Source organism: Bos javanicus, chromosome X, assembly GCF_032452875.1.
Source record: "Bos javanicus breed banteng chromosome X, ARS-OSU_banteng_1.0, whole genome shotgun sequence".
NCBI lineage: Eukaryota > Metazoa > Chordata > Mammalia > Artiodactyla > Bovidae > Bos > Bos javanicus.
Genome location: NC_083897.1, coordinates 128,691,401 through 128,716,257, shown reverse-complemented (window position 1 = coordinate 128,716,257; position 24,857 = coordinate 128,691,401). Strand labels below are relative to the sequence as shown.

General features: G+C 36.0%; 1 protein-coding gene across 6 annotated transcripts in view; it reads left to right on the top strand.

The window, feature by feature from the left end:
• CNKSR2 (connector enhancer of kinase suppressor of Ras 2) overlaps positions 1-24,857 on the top strand; it is a 286,598-nt gene that overhangs the window by 107,428 nt on the left and 154,313 nt on the right. For all 6 annotated transcript variants that reach the window (XM_061407935.1, XM_061407936.1, XM_061407938.1 and 3 more), the window contains exons 5-6: positions 7,615-7,656; positions 22,693-22,812. In XM_061407935.1, the coding sequence (XP_061263919.1) occupies positions 7,615-7,656; positions 22,693-22,812 (162 nt within the window). The remainder of the gene's footprint in view (positions 1-7,614; positions 7,657-22,692; positions 22,813-24,857) is intronic.

The following is a 24,857-nucleotide window of genomic DNA, read 5'->3' as shown; positions in this document are numbered from 1 at the left end:
TGCTGAGCAGCTTTGTATAGGACTGGCCAAAAAGTTTGTTTGGGTTTCTGTAAGTTGTTTTTCTATAAGATGTTACATAACATCTTACAGAAAAACCCAAATGAACTTTTGGCCAGCCCAATATATGGCCTTTCAGCCACTTCTAATTTTACATGCCCAAAGTAGAATTATTTTATTTTCTCTAAATTCTCTCCTCCTATCATCTCTACAGTGTTAATCATCCAACTGCTTAGAGTTGAACCCCAGGGTAATGTTTAACTTTCCCCTCCCCATTATTCTCTGTATCTATCAATTAATTACCGAGTTAGCTCATTGCTGGCTACGTGTATCTCATCTACCTTTTTTCATCTCCCCTTCCACCATCATCACCTCAGTTCAAGCCCTGATTACATATCATATTTTCTATTGAAAAAGTATTCCAACTGACCTCCTTGCCTCCAGTTTTGCTCCCTTCCAAATCCATGACTACTTCTTCATCGTTTTCATGAAACATTTGATCACAGTCTTCCCATACTCAAACATTTGTGAGCACTTCCTTTAGCAGAGTAAATTGCATATTTCATCTTCCCCAGAGATGAAATGTCTACTGGTATATTTTGGAAGATAACACAACTTTGAAGAGATTCTTCCCTCTGAGACATGGCACCAAAGTTATTCTTGTAACTAAAGGAAAGGAACAAGAGAAAAAGAACTATGAGAAAAGAGAGATGTCTGTTTGAGTTGTTAAGCTAGACCAAAGAATTTGAACTATAGTCTCATCCCACCACCCCCGTATTTTGTTAAAATACACACACACTCATGCTTACCATTCACTTTGCTGTTTAATACCAACCATGACACTAAGTGTAAGCTATCCTGATTTCAGCCTCTTCCAAAAGAAAGTCACAAGAAATTGTCAAGTGACTGAATTAAGTCTTTGCTACCCCAATGGAAAGTGAAAGTCGCTCATTGTGTCTGACTCTGTGACCCCATGGACTATATAGTCCATGAAATTCTCCAGGCCAGAATACTGGTATGGGTAGCCTTTCCCTTCGCTAGGGAATCTTCCCAACCCAGGGATCGAACCCAGGTCTTCCACATTGTGGGCAGTTTTTTTTACCAGTTGAGCCACCAGGGTAGCCCAAGAATACTGGAGTGGGTAGCCTGTCCCTTCTTCAGCAGATCTTCCTGACCCAGAAATCAAACCAGGGTCTCCTGCATTGCAGGCAGATTCTTTACCAACTGAGGTACCAGGGAAGAGGGAGCTTCAAAATAGATTGCTTTACAAAAATAAAGCTTTTATTCCCTTTAAAACAACAAAATTCCCCCAGCCTATCATTGGTAACTCTCTACAATATGACTCTTTATTTTTTAGACTTTCTTTCTCATTGCACTCACCTCATGTATCTTAGGCTCTAGCCAAATTGATTTCCTTATCCTGATTGTGTGCCTTTGTTCAGTGTGTTCATATAATTTGGCATGATCTTTCCCCCTGAACCCCCAATTTCCAGACTTAAAAGCTATTTAAGCTCAGTTAAAATACCATCTCCTTCAGAAGATCATTCCAGAGTTAAGAAGTCAGAACTTATCTCCTTTTTTTATAGGATCACCTATTAGCATTTATCTTGTTTACCTTTTATTATTTTTTGAATAGTTTCACCTACTTCTTTACTAAATAATGAAATAATGATGGCCAAGGATCAAGTTTAATTTATCTTTGATCACCCAATAGTGCCTTACAGTGAATTGCATTTAGAAGATGCCAAAAAAAAAAAAAAAAATTCTGGTGAATGGTATTGTGACTTGGGGCGCTTCCCTCATGGCTCAGTAGTAAAGAATCCGACTCCCAGTGCAGGAGGCATGGGTCAGGAAGATCCCCTGGAGGAAGAAACGTACTCTTGCCTGGGAAATCCCATGGAGAGAGGAACCTGGCAGGCTACAGTCCATGGAGTAGCAAGAGTCAGACACGACTTAGCGACTAAGCAACAACATTGTGACTTGAGTGAATGAATGATTGAGTAAGAGTATAATACTAACTCATTACATGAATTAATCAGTGAAGCAACATAGTGTAGAAATTTTGATATCTTGATAATAGAATATGTGAGGTATTTGTATGTAAGTACCCTTATCAAAGGTTTGCATGGCTGGCTTATTTAAATATTAGTTGAAAGTAAAGCAATTAATGACCTATGTACTGTTCTTGTGACTATCTATAATACACAGTTGATGAGATGTATTATCTGTACTGAATATTCTAATCCCCAGATGACAAAGTATTTAGCATTTATGGTAAAATACAGGATAGAAATTTTTTATGTATTCTGCTCAGTTTAGCAATTGGATCATGGTTTCACTAAAAGATTAACTGATTATGATTCTGTAGGGTGATCTTACTGTCCTAAGGAAAAAGTGATCAAAACTGAAGAAACACTCCTCATTTTATAAATATTGTCTTATTAAGAATTTGATACATTTAAATGTGCATCACATCATTTGAAAAAGTGTTATACATAAAAAGGATAAAGAAATTCAAGTGTTATTTTACATGTACAGTAAAAGACAGCATGAGCTACTAAAGAGAATTCCTGGGAGTGTATAGTGGCACAGCTCTAAATCCAATTTTAAAAATCTAAATTTAATCCTAACCTAAAAATAACTAGAACGTCAGAGGTGTACCTTTCCGTAGTGTGCATAAGTTCAGAAAATGGAGATTTCTTCATATCCAGTGCAATTTTATTTTTAAAACCTGGGGTATAATCTTTTAGGAAAGGATTTGGCCTTAAGTGTTAATAAAACTCCCACTTCAGAAGCAAATATTTTAAAATCACATTTGATGGAAATAAAATGACTTACGGATGAGATGAATCCCCCCGAAGTACCTGCTGTATGTATGCTATGTGTGTGTGCTCAGTTGTGTCCTACTCTTTGCGACCCCATGGACTGTAGCCCACCAGGCTCCTCTGTCCATGGCATTCTCCAGGCAAGAATACTGGAGTGGGTTTCCATTTCCTCCTCCAGGGGATCTTCCCCACCCAGGTATTGATTCCATGTCTTTTGCGTCTCCTACATCGGCAGGCCAGTTCTTTACCATAGCACCACTTGGGATGCCTCATAGCACAACACAGTGGTTTTGTTGAATTTTATTAAGAACTATATTAATATTTTAATTTTTAATTAATTGACCTTTTATATGTTGATTTGTGTGATTTTGTGACATTTATAGTCCTAAAGTTATTAAAATATAAAACTTCTTGAAGACTGTAGAATTTTACATATTGTAACTTATTTAGGTGAATGCCTATCTTCTTAAACTGTACTTCTCTAAGCCATGTTTTATTCATCTTTATATCCTTAAAACAGATGATTAATATTTGCTGAATCAAGAGCTATACAGATAAATAGCTGTATACATCTATCATATATTATCCAATTAGTTTAATATATTCAATAGTATTAAACTTACTAAATATATTTGGCTATATTTAGTATATTTAAATTTTAGCTTCAAATATATTAATATATTTAATATTTAGTAATATTTACTATTTCTGTCCATTATAGTTATCCTCTTAGATACTCAAATTGCTCCATCTCTACCCAGGGAGAATTCTCTTCATATTGACTTCTGAATCCTACTGACACAATCCTTGTAATCTTTAATAGCTTCTTTCTATTTTGTGTCACAATATAATTCATGCTCCTCTTGACAATTCCTATCCCAGTTTGGTATTAGCCATTTTCCAAGAAAGCCTGTGAAATGGTGTTTGAATACCACCAATTGTGGAGGGTTCATTTACTACTAAATTGGTCATTGTTTCTATGCTTTTTCAGTGGACAGAGCTAAGAGAAACATATATACATACATAATACATCAAGAGACTCTAAGGTTTTTACTGATCTTCTTATGTATGTGTCTGCTTTCTCCCATGCTAAAATTACTTACCAGTGTCACCAAGAGTGATAAAATGTTCAGTTCAGTCACTCAGTTGTGTCTGACTCCTTGCGACCCCATGAACTACAGCACACCAGGCCTCCCTGTCCATCACCAACTCCGGGAGCCTACCCAAACTCATGTCCATTGAGTCAGTGATGCCATCCAACCATCTCATCCACTGTTGTCCCCTTCTCCTCCTGCCCTCAATCTTTCCCAGCATAAGGGTCTTTACAAATGATTTAGCTCTTTGCATCAGGGGGCTAAAGAATTGGAGTTTCAGCTTCAACATCAGTCCTTCCAATGAATACCCAGGACTGATCTCCTTTAGGATGGACTGGTTGAATCTCCTTGGAGTCCAAGGGACTCTCAAGAGTCTTCTCCAACACCACAGTTCATAAACATCAATTCTTCGACACTCAGCTTTCTTTATAGTCCAACTCTCACATCCATATGTGACTACTGGAAAAACCATAGTCTTGACTGGACTGCCCTTTGTTGGCAAAGTAATGTCTCTGATTTTAATATGTTGTCTAGGTTAGTCATAGCTTTTCTTCCAAGGAGTAAGCGTCTTTTAATTTCATGGCTGCAGCCACCATGTGCAGTGATTTTGGAGCCCCCCAAAATAAAGTCAGCCATTGTTTCCACTGTTTACCCATCTATTTGGCATGAAGTGCAATTCATGGGGTCGCAAAGAGTCGGACACGACTGAGCGATTGAACTGAACTGAACTGAACTGATGGGACCAGATGCCATGATCTTAGTTTTCTGTTTGTTGAGCTTTAAGCCAACTTTTTCACTCTCCTCTTTCACTTTCATCAAGAGGCTCTTTAGTTCTTCTTCACTTTCTGCCATAAGGGTGGTGTTATCTGCGTATCTGAGGTTATTGATGTTTCTCCTGGCAATCTTAACTCCAGCTTGTGCTTCTTTCAGCTCAGCATTTCTCATGATGTACTCTGCATATAAGTTGAATAGGCAGGGTGACAATATACAGCCTTGATGTACTCCTTTTCCTATTTGGAACCAGTCTGTTTTTCCATGTCCAGTTCTAACTGTTGCTTCCTGACTTGCATACAGGTTTCTCAAAAGCCAGGTCAGGTGATCTGGTATTCCCATGTCTTTCAGAATTTTCCACAGTTTGTTGTGATCCACACAGTCAAAGGCTTTGGCATAGTCAACAAAGCAGAAATAGGTGTTTTTCTGGAACTCTCTTGCTTTTTCAGTGATCCAGCGGATGTTGGCAATTTGATCTCTGGTTCCTCTGCCTTTTCTAAAACCAGCTTGAATATCTGGAATTTCACAGTTCATGAATTTTGAGCATTACTTTACTGGCATGTGAGATGAGTGCAATTGTGCAGTAGTTTGAGCATTCTTTGTCATTTCCTTTGGGATTGGAATGAAAACTAACCTTTTCCAGTCCTGTGGCCACTGCTGAGTTTTCCACATTTGCTGACATACTGAATGCAGCACTTTCACAGCATCATCTTTCAGGATTTGAAATAGCTCAACTGGAATTCCATCACCTCCACTAGCTTTGTTCATAGTGATGCTTCCTAAGGCCCACTTGACTACTGTCATGTAATTGTTCACTTGCTTCATCCTGTAAGGATTCACACATAGCAGTTTCAATAAAACAGTAACAAACTAACAACACTACTACCAACAATGTGGTTACTGAAAATAGTATAAGTGAAAATAGTAAAAATCGTTCACTCGTGTCTGACTCTTTGTGCCCCCATGTTACTTACTGACCACATATTACTGTCCAAGCCTGAAAATAGTATAAGATTTTCTTTAACAATTCTTTTTTTATATCATACTAGGGATGTACAATGGAGAAGGCAATGGCACCCCACTCCAGTACTCTTGCCTGGAAAATCCCATGGATGGAGGAGCCTGGTAGGCTTCAGTCCATGGGGTTGCTAAGAGTTGGACACGACTGAGCAACTTCACTTTCACTTTTCACTTTTATGCATTGGAGAAGGAAATGGCAGCCCCCTCCAGTATTCTTGCCTGGAGAATCCCAGGGATGGGGGAGCCTGGTGGGCTGCCGTCTGTGGGGTTGCACAGAGTCGGACAGGACTGAAGCGACTTAGCAGCAGCAGCAGCAGCAGGGATGTACAAATAAACTATATTATAAAGAACCTTGAAATAGTTATTCTCCATGTGATTATTCTCTCACAACAGAATATACATTTAGATCATATTTACTTTTTTCCTTGATAAGCATCCTTTTGAATTGTGAACATTTAATCCATATCATTTGATTCTAGGAAGGTAGGTAATTAATGAAACTTGCATCCATTACAGCTGAAGCTAGCTGTAGAGGCAGCATGGGGAAACTGGGCAACTTCCAGCTTTTCCCAAGTTATCTCTCTCTTCCCAGTGTAATTATGTTTGATGTTAATTCTGTAAAATTGGACTCTTCCAAATTCAGATGTAAGTACACATGCACTTTCCCAATATAAATGTTTTATCTACACCTTGCCTCCTCTGTACACAAATAAAGAATTGACTTTATATGATTATATAGACATAGACGTGATTGTTTGTAACAGACTCCTCCTTTGGCATAGGAGCCCTGCCGAATGGCAAAACCCAGTCCTTAAGTATTTCTATTAGTTTGTGAAATGAATTAGACCAAATTTAATGTTAAAAAAATTAGCCCCCAAAAGAATATGTGCTTCTTCTGGCAAGGTATTATGGTGAAATGGTGTTACCAAAAGCTATGTTGAACAAGATTCCTTTTTGTCAAAATTAAATTCAGGGGGAAAAGTGAAATGGATTCTCATTCCTTGAAATATGCAATACTTTGGGATATATATATTTTTTCAAAATTATCTAGCCAAATAATAATCAGTTAACTTTATATTTTGAGGTAAAAGTAATTAGTTTAAAGTTCTTAAATCATGCAGAGCACAATAATTCATAGTTAAAATGTACTTATCATTTACTATATGTCAGATAGTGCTGACATATAGGAAATTTATTTCATTTCCTCATTTGATTCTCACACATTGCTATTGGTTTACTGCTATTATCATGCCCATTTTATAAATTCCTTGAGTAAACTGTACCATAGAAACACAGAGTTTCTAAGCAAAGATCACTTTGCTATATTACTGTTTATTATAAGTCTAGCAATTGCAGGTAAAAAGACAATGGAGAATTGTTTTAAATAATTTTTTGTAATTTCAGAGACAAATTTAGGGAAGAACTATAAAGTTAATATTCATTGGTAGCATACACCAATTTTAATTGCATAATGCAAATATGTTTAATATATTATAATGTATTTTTGAGATTCTTTATATGACTATTGAAATTAATGTTAGTATTTTTCTTAATGTTCCAATATATAATAAATAAGTGTTTGAAATGTTGGACATATTTCAGCAAAATACATTTATTACATGTATAAGTTTGGACAGGAAATGATTATAGTAATTTTCCATTAGTTGCTTTTACATCTATTTAATGTATATTGTCCTTTATTATGTGTGTTTAAAATTAGAAAACACAGTTAAACAAAAATGAAAATATCCCTATCCCTGACCATGAGAGCAAATCAGTGTGAATGTTTTAGTATACAGTATTCCAGGAGTTTTCAAGACTTTCTCGAATTGTAGTACAGTTCCTAAGAAAGTATTTTAAAAGGAATGTTTAATTTTTTAAATTAATATATGTGTTTCTTTTTTCAGGATTGTACTGTCTATGAAACAGAGAATAAAATTCTTCATGTGGTAAGTATACTTGGATTTATTTTCATCTTCGTTGCAAAGTATGTATTCCTTTGCTTAACTAGTTATTAAGTAAAAAGCTACAGCCTGTGAAAAAGTGAGCCCTGTATATTTTATAGGGAAAGTACAAAAGAATCAAAAGATAATAAATTGTATTAGTTATAATCATTCTTTTTTAACTTAATAGAAAAATATGATACAGAATTTTAAGACTATAGTATGTAACAAGGTTAAAATGCCATAAAATAAAGAATCTAGAGAAAAGGAAATTTGAAATAAGAATTTTTCATTCTTGATCTGTGACAAAAGGAGATCAGAGGAAAATATTTGGTTTTGTAATAGAGATGATCCACCTCTGTTGTCATTTGGATGAAATACTTCATAAAATGATCAAACTGCCTTTACTCTGATTCTGTATTCACCAACCTTCTAAATTTTAATTTGGCCATATTTATTGTATCAGCTAATGACTTTGCATGTGTTTTATCTTATTACTAAAAATATTGAGTATGAGTACATTATACTTGGTAAAAAGGCATCTTAATGAAGTTTGCTGTTTTTCTTTGTAAATCCATTTCTTGGTTGATGCTCATCTGCCCTAATAACTTCACCTCTATTAGAAATGAGTGACAACATAAATAACATTGAAGAAGTTTAGAAATGAATGTAGTATAATATTTACTTTGATTATTTTCCATTTCAGCTAGTGAGAATTTAAAGATTTTGTCTGATAATGATTGGGGCTTCCCAGGTAGTAGTAGTAGTGTTAGTTGCTCAGTCGTGTCCGACTTTTTGCAGCCCCATTGACTGTAGCCTGCCAGGCTCTTCTGTCCATGGAATTCTCCAGATAAGGATACTAGAGTGGATAGCCATTCCCTTCTCCAGGGAATCTTCCCCACCCAGGGATCCAACCCAGGTGGCACAGTGGTAAAGAATCCATCTGCCAATGCAGGGGACACAAGAGACGCGGGTTCGATCCCTGGTTCAGGAAGATTTCCTGAAGTAGGAAATGGCAACCCACTTCAGTATTCTTACCTAGAAAGTCCCATGGCCACAGCTGAGTGACTGAGAATGTATGCTGATAATGTTTGAGACGGAGATTGGCATTAACCAATCAATTCACCTCAGAAAGCACTTGTATTTCCATGTTACTATTCTACCTCCTGTCTTGGCCTTTTTATGCAAGAATGGCCCAGCCTTCACTAGAAGGTTGGATACTTGTATATTGCTTTTCTCACAATAAGAATTATTTTTTTAAGAAAATAACAAAATGTGTAGTGTACTACTTGGTATATGATGCTGAAATACTTTATTTTTATCTTTTTTTTTTTTTTTGACACAAAGTTAACTTTACAATGGAATACTTTCTTAAAAACTAAAATTTCAGAGAAGTCTCTTTCTGGGTTTCCTGTAATATAGAAAGACATCAAACATTTCTCACTCTTCTGGAGACTGGGCAATCCACGATCAGGGTACCAGCAGATTTAGTATCTAGTGAGGGTCTGTTTCCTGATTCATAGAGGATCCTCACATAGTGGTAGAGGCAAGGGAATTCTCTGGAGTTTCTTTTGTAAGGACTCTAGTCCCATTCAAGAGGGGCCAAACCAATGATCTAATTACCTCTCAAAGCCTCCACGTCCAGATACCATCATATTGGGGATTAGGTTTCAGTACGTGAATTTGGGAGGAATACATACTTTAAGTCTGTAACAGATGGTGAGGAATAAAAAAGTATGTGAGTTCTAACTACTGTTTTTAAATCAAAATTTTTAATGATAAATCAAAAAATAATACAAATATCATTGAACTTACGTTTTAAAGAGACAAGCTCTGTTCTTTCTGAATTAAACCACAAAGACTACCATTACTTTCCAGTGGCAGTTATCCTCAGAAAACAAGGATTTCCTGTAAAACTAATGAAATACAAATTTTCATCTGTAGATTCGTAAACATGAACACACAAATTTATATAGTAGCACACTAAAAATATCCAAATGGTACTTAGAATCTGATGTAATGAGAATGGATATACCTTGCCTCTAGGCATGTAAGTTCATAAAACCTTTTTTAGTTAATTTTAAGACTCAAAAACATTAATACTAACATTTATGTAGTGTTTAAAATATGCCTCAGGCACTATTTTAAATGCTCTGTATAAACTAACTCCTTTAATCCTCATAGCAACCTTATGAGATGGTTATTATTAGTGTCATCTCTATTTTACAGTTGAGGAAACTGAAGCACTAAGAGGTTAGACAGCTTTCCCCAAGTGACATAGTTGGAATGGATTTAAGACAGAATTTTAACTCAGGCATTCTGGCCCCAGAGTCTGTATTCCTATACAGAGTCTAGTCTAAAAATAAATTCTAAAACACAATAGCATTTTCTATGGAAAGTAGCAGCGTTATACGTAATAATGAAAAATGGGCAATAATAGGTTAATGCTTCAGTACACTATGGTGCATTCAAAGGATGAAATATTTATTCATGCTATTTGAAGTTGTATTGTGCATATATGATTTATGAATAAATTTTCCTTAAATTTTATGAATATATCAAAAATATCTTTTGACAATATTCATGGAAAGATTCTAAATGATAATGTTAACTAAAATCCAGACTAAAAGCATTATACACACAGAATAGATTACCATTAAAAATTGAAATAAAAAAATTCTTTATTTGAAATAGAAAATGTTCTTTATTAATATTTGCTTATTTATTTGATAAAATAATAGCTGATTTTTGTTTGTTTTTTCTTTCAAATGTCATCCCAAGTTTCTTCAGTTAGTGTTACTTTTATAATTAAGTAAATATTTATTATGTTTATAATCCAGATGGCCTTTAATGGATAATTTTATTTTCTATGTTGTGAGATTGTCAAAAGTGATTTGGACAACCCTTCGCCTAGATTTCCTATTCACCTTTTTATCCTTAAAATTGGAGAGAGTTGTTTCTATTTAAAATGATAAAGTAATAGACTCTGAAGACCAAAAAGCTGGGTAGAAAAGAGCATTGGTTGGTTTCAGTGGTAGACAGAGCTATCTTGGAGATGGGACAGCTTGGATTTCCTTGGAATTTTGCCATTAAATATAGTGATATAGATAGCAGAGTGCAACCATAAAGGACAAAAGGAAATGCAGGTATTGGTGTACTATATATCTGAGTGATTGTCACCTGATGATAAAGAGTAATTTATTTCACTCTCTTGATTTGATCTTTACCTCTCAGTGAGGCTTAGTCCCTAGGCACACATTCCCTGGTATGTTGGAGCCCATCTGTTTTTCTCTGCACAAATCCTTGTTTCATACAGTAAGTCAGTTGCAGGGAATCTGGAAATCTCTTCAGTTGTGTGCCCTACTTTCTCCTCACTCCCACCTTTCACTACAATCTATAAAACTGGAGAGTATTCCTGAGAAGCCATTTCAGCCACTGTGCTTAGCAGACCTATTTTGCTTGTCACAGCTCTGCTGCTCTCCTTGGTGAGCTGGGAATACATGTCAGCTTTGATAAACTCATGAAAATCCCAGGCCAGGCATTGATTGTTAAAGTCACATTGTTTAAATCAGATTGTACTGAGCTCAAATACACCTTTTACATTAACCAGAAGTGTGGTCTTACATATTGCACTTGCTTTGCACTAGCATTTTATTGCACCCATCTTTTTTATAAAGATGGGAGGAATAAATAAAGTAAATGCCTATTTATCATTTTAATGTTAACACTGTCTCTTCATTGTATAGTACTTTACAGTTTACAGGGCATTGTTATGAATACTGTCTCTTCTCTCTCCTCTCTTTTCTCTCCAAGCTAAATTTTTTTTTTCATTTCTTATTTAAGTTTGATCATGAATTAGGCTTATTTTGGCCTGTTAACTATTTGTTTTATTTCACAAATATTTCATGTATATTTTATTCCTTCCTTTAAATTTATGCATTGTTTACCCCTAAACTCCATTTGAAGTGATATTACTGTCCCTTCTCTGCTATCTAGACTAGAAATGGCTAAAACTGAATAGAACCAAAAGTTAGGTTAAGAGGAGAGCCTGGAAGAGAAAATTAAAAGCTCATTTTAGACTTTGCCCTACCATCTATAGCATGTCATTTATCTAAGCATGGTTTCCTCCTAATCTCCCCAAACCTTGCAGATGTCAGTACTAGTGCAGCAGCATGCTCCATAATAAAATAAAAGTCATCGTATTAATATTTTATTTTTAGAGATTTCTTCAAAACAGTGACAGTCTAATGACTTTATAAAAATAGTTTTATATTGGGTCCCTGATGCTGTAAAATGGCAGCTTTCCCAATTATAGATTCTTCTCTTAAATCTGTGATCCTGAGCCATTGCAAACTGAATGTTTTTGTATGGTTGACATTGTGGTTGTAACTGGAGCATTTAAACATACAATTTATGGTCAATCTCATTAAAACATGAATTCTAATACTGGTTTTGTAGATAGAAAGCATTAAGATCCTTCTTTATTTTGAAAGTTAATGTGACCCTTCCATTTTGGCCCACTTCACTATCTTTGTGGTCACCCTAAAAAAGCACATTAACTCTATTACTGAAATAGGCATTGATTTCTTAAGTGTTGTATTAGATTATCTTCAGCTTTTGGCACTTTGGTGCTTTATAAATTATTTTAACTATAAAATTAAATTCTCCACAGCTGATGTCCCATGTAGGAATGAAGAAATCTAGTTAGAATATGATGGAGTTAGAAAATGTTATTAGTCTTTTATGGGGGAAAAAAAATGCGTATATACTAATGGGAATGTGACCACACATAAAAAATTAAAATTATTTGTATTCAGTGTCTTTTTAGTTTGTCTTTATGATTTGGATACACAGTATGTAAGTTGGTATATTTATGGATGTTTTTGCTAATGTCACATTTGCTGAATGCATTATGCATTGTAAAATCCTTTCATATTCAGATTGACTCTGAATGTACATTCCTCTTTATCAAAGAGTATTTGTTTCAGTTGTTAAGTCAAGTGAGGCCAAATAATGTAGTAGAAAGAGCAGCAATTTGAGAGTTAAAAAGATTTTATGTCCTGACCCCATCCTGGCACTTACTAGCTATGAACAAACTAAATTAGCCTTTCAGATTAAGTTGGGGTAGTGGAGTGTGTTTGATTTCAAAGATCTAAATGCCATAAATCTTTGGTGACTCACAAACTCAGTAAAAAACAATATGGCCACATAAAGAGATGATTGAAGGACTGTCTTAATCTAAGATCATTCTTTATGTGATCAAAGACACTATGTTTTTTTAAAAAACTATAGTTATTGTCACTGTAAATGTAAAGATTTTTTCAAAAAGATAATTGAATCCATCTGGAGACAGAAATTACACAGTAGCTTAAACAAGGGAAATTTAATCTAAATAATTATTAAACTGTGGTGGAAGAATACCGCTAAAGCATGCCCTAGGACTAAGACAGAGTACCCAAGGAAGGACAGCTTCTAAATGGACACCGTTCCTCCACGCTGAGGGTCAGAGCTCGTTAGAACAATCACATTGCAGCTTCACTGCGTTGCCTAACTAGAGCTGGTCCAGACAAGCAGGAAACAACCTTCCAGGACACAGGCAAGCGACGCTGGTAGGAGTCCTCACAGAGGGAGTGGGAAGCTGCTGCTGTGCGTGTGACGCTGACAGGGCTACAGCATGGTGGTCAGTGAGCCCACAGTGAGGCTATGAGGTCACTGAGGGACTACATAGTCTGGGCATCATGGATGTCCCCTCACACTTCTGCTAATGGACCTTGTACCAGAAGCAAATAAAACAAAACACTGCACAAAGGAAAGAAGAAAAGCCTCCCTCTCCTTTCCCTATCCCTCCAGCACCCTCTACTGATACAAACTTAACATTGTCCTTACTGTAGAGCACAAAGGTCCTGCCTATTCCTAGAGAAAACACTGAAGGGTGAATTGGAGCTGAGAGCCCGTGAACTAATAACTGGTACAATGTGATTAACTCTTTTCTCCATAAAATCACATATGGCAACTTTGAACTTCTCTACTAAAAGTAAAGACATTGCTCCCAGGTCTCTGCTATTTGTTCCCCATTTGTCCATAAACTGTATATATAGTACCTGTATTTTCCAGAAGCTCATCCAAACATAATGAACTGTTTCACTCTTGCTATTTGACTCTGAAATAAAATGAAATCATCTTCCTAATAACCTACATCTTGCTTGAACCACTGGTATTTCCAGACTCTTGTTAATCTTTAGCCTGGAAAGTAGTGTGCATTCTAATGAGTACCCCTCTCATCTGCCTGGGAACTCCCTATAAGCCTATTGGCTCTACTTCCTGCCTCTCAGAGAGGAGGTAAATAGGATAGAGATTTTCCCAGATTCAGTTCTGGTTTCCATCTGACTGTTTCCCTATCAGAAAACAAAAGAGCAATGGAGGTTCATGTCCCAGCTTTAATTCAGACCAGGATGCCTCAAGAAAGTAGTTGTACTGATGCTGAAGCTGCTATACTTTGGCCACCTGATGCAAAGGGCCAACTCATTAGAAAAGCCCCTAATGCTGGAAAGATTGAGGGCAGGATGAGAAGTGGGAAACAGAGGATGAGATGATTGGATGGCATCATCGATTCAATGAATATGAGTTTGAGCAAACTCCAGGAGACAGTGGAGGACAAGGAAGCCTCTCATGCTGCAATTCATGAGGTTGCAAAGAATCAGACAGACGACTTAATGACTGAATAACAACAGGATGTCTCATGAAAGTAGTTGGAAATAAGTTGGAAGTATCATGGATCCACTTCTTGTTCATCAAAGTAGGTGTACGTTTGGGACTGACGTTTTCTCACTGTTTGGTACTGACCTCATCATTCTTCGATGATTATTATTTTAAAGTGTTATTCCTTCTCTGTCATCAGGAACACAAGGACAGCATGGTTAATGTCAGTGATACTAAGAACAAGCCAAATACATCACCAGAAACACTGTCTCAGTTTGAGAAATCCTTAAGCGTAGCAGTGACATTTAAATCATGTAACAGATACTCAGTGCTTTTTGAATGAATGAATGGCTTAATAAAGCAGTGGTGGTGGTGATTTCTTTACATTTTGCCAATAGTTTGTTGTGCTTTTCCCCCACCATCAGAGTTTGAAACCTAAAGGGATTGGAGAGTTTTCTAGGTCTTTTTGGAACAAAGTTCATATGATCTTTATTATTTATTTGCAAATACAGTTGCTTTCTGAAGCTCTTTGAGACTCTTAATCTTTGTTATATACAAATATAATTTTTATATTGGTTTAAAATTGAAATTTTATTCTATTGTATTCGTTTTTAAAGTTTAAAAAAGATTTCTCGTGCAGTTCTTTTTACTCATATGAGTAAGAAATTCTTCCAATGTTGGGGAATGTGTATGTAATTAATACTTTCTAATATCAATTTTAATTGTTCACTCCTGTTTTAATTTTTATTCTATATTAGAGTATAGTTGATTTATGGGCTTCCCTTGTGGCTCAACTGGTAAAGAATCCACCTGCAGTGCGGGATACCTAGAGAATTCCATCAACAGTATAGTCCATCGGGTCGCAAAGAATCGGACATGACTGAGCAACTTTCACTTCACTTCATAATTGATTTGCAGTGTATTAATTTCAGGTGTATAGCAAAGTGATTCAGTTATACATATATCTATTCTTTTTCAGATTCTTTTTCTATTTAGGTTATTATAAAATATTGAGTAGAGTTCCCTGTGCTGTAGAGTAGGTTGGTGTGTGCTAAGTCACTTTGGTCATATCCAACTCTTTGCGACCCTATGAACTTTGTGACCTACCAGGCTCCTCTGTCCATGGGATTCTCCAAGCAAGAGTACTGGAGTGGTTTACCATTCCCTCCTCCAAGGGATCTTCCTGACCCAGGGATCAAAGCTGCATCTTTTAAGTCTCCTGCATTGACAGGCAGGATCTTGACCACTAGTGCCACCTGGGAAGCCCAGAGTAGGTTTAGGGAGCCATTGTAAGTGCACAGTTGCTAACTCAGCATAGATCTGGCAAGTACTATAAACACTGTATTTCTGAATGAAGCTTATATAATTTAGAGTTTTCACTATTTAATATTGGACTAAATTTGTACTATTTTATAAAAACAAAGCCTCTCGTTTACCAATTATATTGGAAATATCCTAAATTGGCAGTTACATGATTTATAATACTGCTGCTAAGTTGCTTCAGTCATGTCTGACTCTGTGTGACCTCATAGACGGCAGCCTACCAGGCTCCCCGTCCCTGGGATTCTCCAGGCAAGAACACTGGAGTGGGTTGCCATTTCCTTCTCCAGTGCATGAAAGTGAAAAGTGAAAGTGAAGTCGCTCAGTCGTATCCGACTCTTCGTGACCCCATGGACTGCAGCCCACCAGGCTCCTCCGTCCATGGGATTTTCCAGGCAAGAGTACTGGAGTGGGGTGCCATTGCCTTCTCCGTTATAATACTGAGGTATAAAAATATATAAACCAAACAAAAATATGCTCTGTCCTCTAGACTATTTTAGTTGAAATATTATTTATATATCAATAACTATTTTAATATGTATATATTATTTATCAAAACTAAACTTTTGTTATTGTTTTCCATATTATTGATAAGAAACCTGAATTGTTTTTGCTGTCCTTAAATTGTAGCTTTCACATCATTTTTCCCATCTTAAAATGCATATTCATCTGTTTATTGTTTCCTCATTTTATCTTAGTTTTACACTGTTGTCCCTTTTATATATGTGTATACCTGAAAGTAGAAATTTCCCTGTATAAATCCTTTTGTTAAACTTCTGAACCTGAGGTTCTTTTCTATGTCAAATGAATTTCTTATTTTTAAATCTAAAGATAATTTCCATTCATTTCCTCAAATATACTCAGAAGAATAGCTATCCAGTATTCTACTTATTTAGAAAAACATAAATAAAAATCCTTTAAGTAGCTTAATCATGTCTGGCTGAATGTGCTCCCAGGCTAAGAGGCTGACTTAAAACTTTTTACCTACTCCTTCCCTATTCACTGTTGTTTGCACTTAGAATGCTTTCTCCATTTCCTTTTAAAAATTCTATAGTTTATTACACGTATTAATCTAAAAAGTGTCTGACAGGTTCAGTGATAATGAAAGAATGCTCATCAGAGAAACTGAAATAATGCTCTGTTATTGGTTAGTATATTATTGTAAGATTGCTGTTTTTCGAATCTTCACAGTGACTGAAATGTTGCTTTTATGACTTTTTAGAAACCACTATTTTATACTAAACGTGCTATGTTCTGATATTTTTTTCCCCTAGGAACTTTTAGATTTGGGTGAACCAGCCATACACTATATGCAAACCTATATAAAATATACTATGTGTATAGGATAAAAGATGAAAAGGTGCCATTTCTTCCTGAAAGTATACTCTATGATTATATTAATTCAGATTTGAAATTTATATAAATAACTGGAGAGGAAAAAAATGACAATACCATTAAATCCAGCCCATGACACTCTTCTGTTTTAAAAGTTTCTTAAATCCTAGCTAGCCATGTCTGTTAACTGTTATTCAATCACTAATCTTTTCTCGCCATTTTGGGTAGTATAAACAGAATCCAGAGGATCAGTTATAATACTCATTGCCATTTTATGTTTCCCTTATACTAAAGACATATTATTTTACTAGGCTTTAATTTAAAATTTCAAAAATTGTTTCTATTTTTAGAACTAAAGATAAACAGAATTTAAAGTTCTTTGATATAAATATTTCAAAAATAGTGAAAGAATCTCCTTTATGCAAGTGGCTACCACTTATCTTCTAACTAGAATAAAGTTGTCTTTTTTGTTGCTAAAATTGCAAGTTTTCCCAGAGAGCTGCTGCTTTCATACTCCCAAGTCTACTAGTTCTTAGCTAAACTGCATTATAAATTGCAAGAACACTTGTAGGCACACCTTATATTTCATTATACTATGTAGTTTAAACATGTTATATAATATCCCTTTAATACTAACATAGATTTTAAACAATAAAAAAATGAAACTAATCAGCAACAAATGGAGATTTAAGGATTGAAGAGATGGTAAGCATAATGATTAAGAAGTCAGATTGTTTTGTTGCCAAGACAGTGACTTTATTTAGCCTTGCTTTCTCATCTGCTAAACTGACTATAATAATAACTACTTCAGAAAGTTGTTAAAAAGATGCATGAAATAATGAGGTATTTAGCATTGTGCAGGACACATGGTAGGTGCTCTGTAGTGTTGATGTTAACTTTCAATAATAAAGAATGTATTTTCTTAGTATATTATAGTTAATTTTCTTTCTCTGGGATACACTATTAGGTAGCAATAGATAATACTGTGTGTTAATATGATGGCATAATATTACAATTTCACTGAAGGGAAAAATTAACTTTTTACAAGAACGTGTAGGGCATCATGCTAAGTGACATAAGTCAGATGGAGAAAGACAAATACTTTAGATGTCACTTACATGTGGAATCTAAAATCTACAACAAACTAGTGTCAACTGAATAAAATGCAAAACCTAAAAGTTGAGAATTCTGTTTTATTCGGTGGACTGTCTGAGAACTCAGGTCCTATAGGCAGCCTCTCAAATAGTTCTGAGGGACAGCTCCCAAGAGGTTAGGGAGTAATCAGGGTATATATGGGTTTTTGCAACAAGGACTAGGGAACATCAAAAGATCGCCGTTAATTAAAGAAAACCAAACATCTCAAGTTAACGAAATTAGTACTTGCCCATGTATGGGAAGATGCAGGAGTCTGGGCTCACTGAAATTAATTCTTTTGATACACACCTTAGCCAGCACCCTCTTCTTTCCCATCCTGAGTCTCCTCGGGGTGCACCTTTGAGGGTGGCTGCAGTGGCTAAGGGCTTTGTGGCCTCTGCATCCTTTGTTTGTGGATATGGCAGACAGTATTTTTTCATTCACACTACTGAATATAACAAAAAAGAAACCAAATAACAGATATATAGAGAACAAAGTAGTGGTTACCACTGGGGAAGGGAAGAGAAATCTAGGGGTGGCGAGTGGGAGATACGAACTGTTAGGTGTAAACTAGGCTCAAGGACGTGTGGTACAACATGGGAAATCTAGCCAATATTTTATAATAACTGTAAGTGGAAAATGACCCTTAAAATTATTTTAAAAAAGAAAAAGAAGTTCTAAACCCTACTTCAAATTCAGTAAATAAGTAAACAAATAAAAATAACTTCCTTGGAACTTTACTGTAGTACCCTTAATGTGGCTTCCTGCAGTGGCTTGATGTATGACAGTAATGAGTGTAGAATTAGCATATGAAACCAAGCCATTCTGTATCCTTTCTAATTGGCTTATTGAACCAAGTGCCAAATGCTACAATATAAGGATTCTAGTACATTATCTCTCAAACAGGGAGCAAGGTTCTAGCCAAGTTTCTTTTCTAAGTCTATTATTTTTTCCAAAGTTTTTAATCTGTTAAATCCTGATAGCTTTGCTAGTAAAGTCAATGTTTTACTCATCTTTCATATTTCCAGCAGACCTAGAACATAGCAGGCATTTGACAAATAAAATTACTCAGTAGAGAAATCTGAAAAAATGATTTGCAACTTAATATGGTAGATTTAATTGGTATTTTTTTTTTTTGTAAAAACACCTACAATGTAGTTTTTCTTCTTTTCCTCCTACTCCACTTCTGAGTGCTTCCAGTGCTTGAATAGGAGAGCTACTGTTGCTCATTGCTGTTATATGAGGCCTTGAGTGTTGCAGTACACACATGTTGAGCCATTTTTATATATTCTTTACCTTCCTATTTATTTCCAGATTATAATGCAATTCAAGTATTCTATATAGAAACCCTTCATATTAACATTGTTATCCATCCTGCCCCCCGCCACTTGAGATAGAGAAAAAATAAGAATGAAAATGAAACCACTTAAGGAAGGAAAGGAATAATTAAAAGATTTAAATCTGCCCTAGTTGCTTTTCTTCCCATCGAACAGTAGCAATTTGAACCATAGACATTTTTGTAAAGGGCTGCCATTCTGTCTTTTTCCTTGTGGCTGCTGATGAATATTTTCAAAAGAAATTTAAAAAACAAAAAACACAGAAACTACCATCCCAGGATGGGCTACATAATATGTGAGACCCAGTGCAAAGTGAAAATATGAAGCTCCTTGTTCAAAAAGAATTAAGAATGCCAAAATGGCACCAGCAGAGTGTAATACTAAATGCAGGTCCTTGTGCACAAGTCATATGCCCATGACGCTCGCCCTGTGCAGTTCCCTATAGTTCTGAGAGATAGTCTTCCTGTTGGCACTTTGCTTTGCAGCTTCAGGGTAAATACCTACACTGTATCTCTTGAAAGCATTGAAACTTGAATATCAGAGAGAGTAAAGAGGTTTGAACTTCCCATTATGACCATTCACTGTGATTACTGGTGATTGTAATATCATTAGCAAGGCCATGGAGTTAAGAATAATAAGATAATTCATCCCATGAGTGAGAATCGAGCCCTTTGAGCTTACAGAAAGCAACAAAGGAAGAATAAACATTTATTTGATGTCTTCTTTGGATAGAAACCATATTCAGTTCAGTTCAGTTGCTCAGTCATGTCCGACTCTTTGCGACCCCATGAATTGCAGCATGCCAGGTTTCCCTGTCCATCACCAACTCCCGGAGTTCACCCAAACTCATGTCCATTGAGTTGGTGATGCCATCCAGCCATCTCATCCTCTGTCGTCCCCTTCTCCTCCTGCCCCCAATGCCTCCCAGCATCAAAAGTCTTTTCCAATGAGTCAACTCTTCACATGAGGTGGCCAAAGTATTGGAGTTTCAGCTTTAGCATCAGTCCTTCCAAAGAACACTCAGGACTGATCTCCTTTAGAATGGACTGGTTGGATCTCCTTGCAGTCCAAGGGATTCTCAAGAGTCTTCTCTAACACCACAGTTCAAAAGCATCAATTCTTCAGCGCTCAGCTTTCTTCACAATCCAACTTTCACATCCATACATGACCACTGGAAAAACCATAGCCTTGTCTAGACGGACCTTTGTTGGCAAAGTAATGTCTCTGCTTCTGAATATGCTGTCTAGGTTGGTCATAATGGAAAAAGCAAGAGAGTTCCAGAAAAACATCTATTTCTGCTTTATTGTCTATGCCAAAGCCTTTGTGTGGATCACAATAAACTGTGGAAAATTCTGGAAGAGATGGGAATACCAGAACACCTGACCTGCCTCTTTAGAAACCTATATGCAGATCAGGAAGCAACAGTTAGAACTGGACATGGAACAACAGACTGGTTCCAAATAGGAAAAGGAGTATGTCAAGGCTGTATATTGTCACCCTGCTTATGTAACTTACATGCAGATTACATCATGAGAAACGCTGGACTGGAAGAAGCACAAGCTGGAATCAAGATTGCCGGGAGAAATATCAATAACCTCAGATATGCAAATGATACCACCCTTATGGCAGAAGGTGAAGAGGAACTAAAAAGTCTCTTGATAAAAGTGAAAGAGGAGAGTGAAAAAGTTTGCTTAAAGCTCAACATTCAGAAAACGAAGATCATGGCATCTGGTCCCATCACTTCATGGGAAATAGATGGGGAAACAGTGGAAACAGTGTCAGACTTTATTTTTCTGGGCTCCAAAATCACTGCAGATGGTGACTGCAGCCATGAAATTAAAAGACGCTTACTCCTTGGAAGGAAAGTTATGACCAACGTAGAAACCATATTAGACTTCTAAAATATATATTCATTATCCTGATTTGTCGTGTAAAATATATAAAGTAATTTTTATTACCTAATTTTTTACATGTGTAAACTGAACTTCAAGGATATAAGATAACTTGCTCACAGACACACAGCAAGTAACTGGCAGTGTGGTGATTGCCTACATCTCTTCATACCAAGCTGATGCTTTCCATGCTGTCCACGGTCTGTCCTTAGGGGTTGATAGCCACAGTAAACGTGCAGCCATGAAAAGCAGATGCAAAGGGCAAGGCTGCAGTAAGGGGGAGAAATTTAGCCATGCAGTTTCTGTGGGGTGAGAAAGCTGAACCAAGCAGAGACGGAGGTCATGGACCATGTATAGAATGCAGCAAATAAAGAGCCCTGAGGGAACTGACTCCCTTAAGTAGAGTAATGAAGTAGTCACAGAACAAATGTAACATGTTGGAAATGGATAGAAGGTATGAATAGATTTATCCTAATTTAAGCAATAATTTTGTGTCTTCAGTCAACAACAACAAATGTTCTAGGATCTGTCTCCCAGGGGTAGGGGAGGAAGAGAAGTCAGAGATGAGTAGGACATGGTCCCAACCTTAGAGGGCTTCTGAATGAAGTTACACAATTTCGGACAGTTCATAGAACTTTGAAAAAGCAGGTTTGAGGGAGTGCCAAACTTTGCCTGGAGGAAGGGGGTACTTTACAGAAAGGTAACTTTAGAGGAGTTCACCAAGCCGATTTGGGAGATTCATTTTCCCTGGATTTTGGCTGGATTTTTTTTTTAACTTTTCTGATCATGAAGTAGAAAATCTTGAAGGTTTTTGAAGTTGTTGAATTCTCTTCCATCCAGTGGCTGGTATCAAGAAGTGTTCAGGTTATTAAGATTGTTTTGAAACAATCATTTCATTTTAGATCTGATGAATCAAATAATAGAAACAAAGCATAACCATAACTTTCTTGAATATTTTGATGTATGCATTCATGCTAAGTTGCTTCAGTTGAGTCCAACTCTTTGCAAGCCCATGGACTGTAGCCCTGGCTCCCCTGTCCATGGGATTCTCCAAGCAAGAATACTGCAGTGGGTTGCCATTTCTTTCTCCAGGAGATCTTCCAATTTTGATGTGGGTTCTTATAATTTAGATATAGATGTGTTTTGTGTGTGTGTGTATTTCTTAACCTGAATGAATATCTTTTTAATACAGATTTTATAAAATAAAATGCCAAGGACCTCCTTCTATTTTTTCTTTTTCCTTGTAAAAGATATTACAATAAAAAGTGATTTATATGTTATTTACAACATGTGTTGACCATAATTTTTTGTTTGTTTGTTTTCAGTGTAAAACTCTTTCTGGAGTCTGTGACCACATCATATCCCTGTCATCAGATCCTCTAGTTTCACAGTCTGCCCACCTTGAAGTGATTCAGCTGGCAAACATCAAACCAAGTGAAGGGCTGGTAAGAGAAACCATATTTATCAAAGCTGCTGCTGCTGTCACTTCAGTCGTGTCCAACTCTGTGCGACCCCATAGACGGCAGCCCACCAGGCTCCCCTGTCCCTGGGGTTCTCCAGGCAAGAACACTGGAGTGGGTTGCCATTTCCTTCTCCAACGCATGAAAGTGAAAAGTGAAAGTGAAGTCGCTCAGTTGTGTCTGACTCTTGGCGACCCCATGGACTGCAGCCTACCAGGCTCCTCCATCCATGGCATTTTCCAGGCAAGAGTACTGGAGTGGGGTGCCATTGCCTTCTCCTTATCAAAGCTACCATCCATCAACAGACAGCTAATAGTATGGGTGGGCAGCCCCCAAATATGAGAATCCATTAATTTTAACAGAGTGAATAGTTTTTTGTTTTTTTTTTTCCATAGAGGAATTGAAGTGGTGGGAGATAGTCATGATAAAAAGTTTTATAAAGATAAAAGAAAATGAAAGAAAATTTAAAATAGTGATTTCTGAATTAGCCTGTTTACTTTGGTAAATAAATTAGCTTTAGTTACATTTTTAACCCTTATCAAAGTTCCTTAGAATAACAGGAAATTTAAGAATTTTGTAATAAAAACCACAGTGTTACCTGCTGATGCAAATAGGTGTTTTGTTTATTTTGCTTTTGTTTGTTTGTTTTAATAGGTCTCTCTTCCCTTAGGTTATATATGCTAAATAAACCTGGTATTCTTTATAATTCACATCTTTTCTTTCTTTTAAGGGTGAGTAAGCAGGTAAATATCGCTAAAACTAGGCTAACATCTATGAGATATATTTTTTATTATGTCATAATAAAGATAATCTTGTATATTTTGTTCACCTGATTAAAAATTGTATTGATTCTAAATTTAACCCAAGGGATACCTTGTCTTTTAATGAGCCTCTAGAAAGAAAGCATATAATATTACTATTAATAAGTGAGAGATGAAAAACAAAACAAAACAACAACAACAAAAAAAAAAACAGGAAACTGGAGAATATCTTACCTACTATACAACTATTTCATGATAGTTTGGTGCTACAGTGTTTCTACTCTCCCTAAAGGTGAATTTTCCAAGAATACTAATAAGGATATTTTAGAAAATAGAAATCTTAAAAACTACTGTTAACAGTGTAATTCAGATAATATATTCTTATAGATCCCTGTGCAGGTTTAACTTTTTATGTGACCTTCCTTTTTCGATTGAATATGTGTGTGTGGTGTATGCATGTGTGTATATATATATATATAACTGTTTCTGGGAGCAGTGCCTTCATTGGTCACCAGTGATTTTTTTTGGCTTGAAGTCCTGTTTTCTATAGAGCAACTTTTCTCTGGATACTTAACAAATTACTTTTGGGTAATCATAGTTCCCTGTCTTTTTGTGGCTTGTATCTGTATTTTCCCAGAAAGATGGAAATCAGCATCTCAGATATAGCCAAAGTATGTCATCATTGTAACCTATAAGTGTTATTAGTTATATTTTGATTAGTTTTAGAATTTATTTTAATGTTTATAAACTTATTTGAAGTAATATTTATGATTTTAATTCTTACTTTTCCTTTTAGTTATGTTTTACAAAGTCCAGTTTTATTTAAAGCATCTTTCTACCTGTAGTATTAAAGATTTTCCTTTCTTTAAAATCTCCCCTTTTAGTAGTTCTAAAGGAAAGAAAGTTCTTTAAGCATGATTTGCACTGTGAGAAATTATGAACTGCTACTATGTAATATTAGACTAGGAGACAGAAAACCTGAATACAAAACACTTCCATAAAATAGAGCTGTGCGTGGGATATGGGAGGGGTGAGGAAGTAAATTAAACCTCCTTGGCCGTGATATTTTCATCTGTAGAATGTGAGGGGCAGGAAGGGATGGACTAGATCCTCTTTAAAGCTCCCTGTAGCTCTATGAATTTGCAGTTCTGAGGACAGTATTGTTCTGAGTAAAAAGCCTGATTTTTCCCTCTAATTTCCACTGAAATAATGAGGTGAAAATAACAATGTGAAGTGAGTGAACACATTGCTCATTTATGGACTTGATGA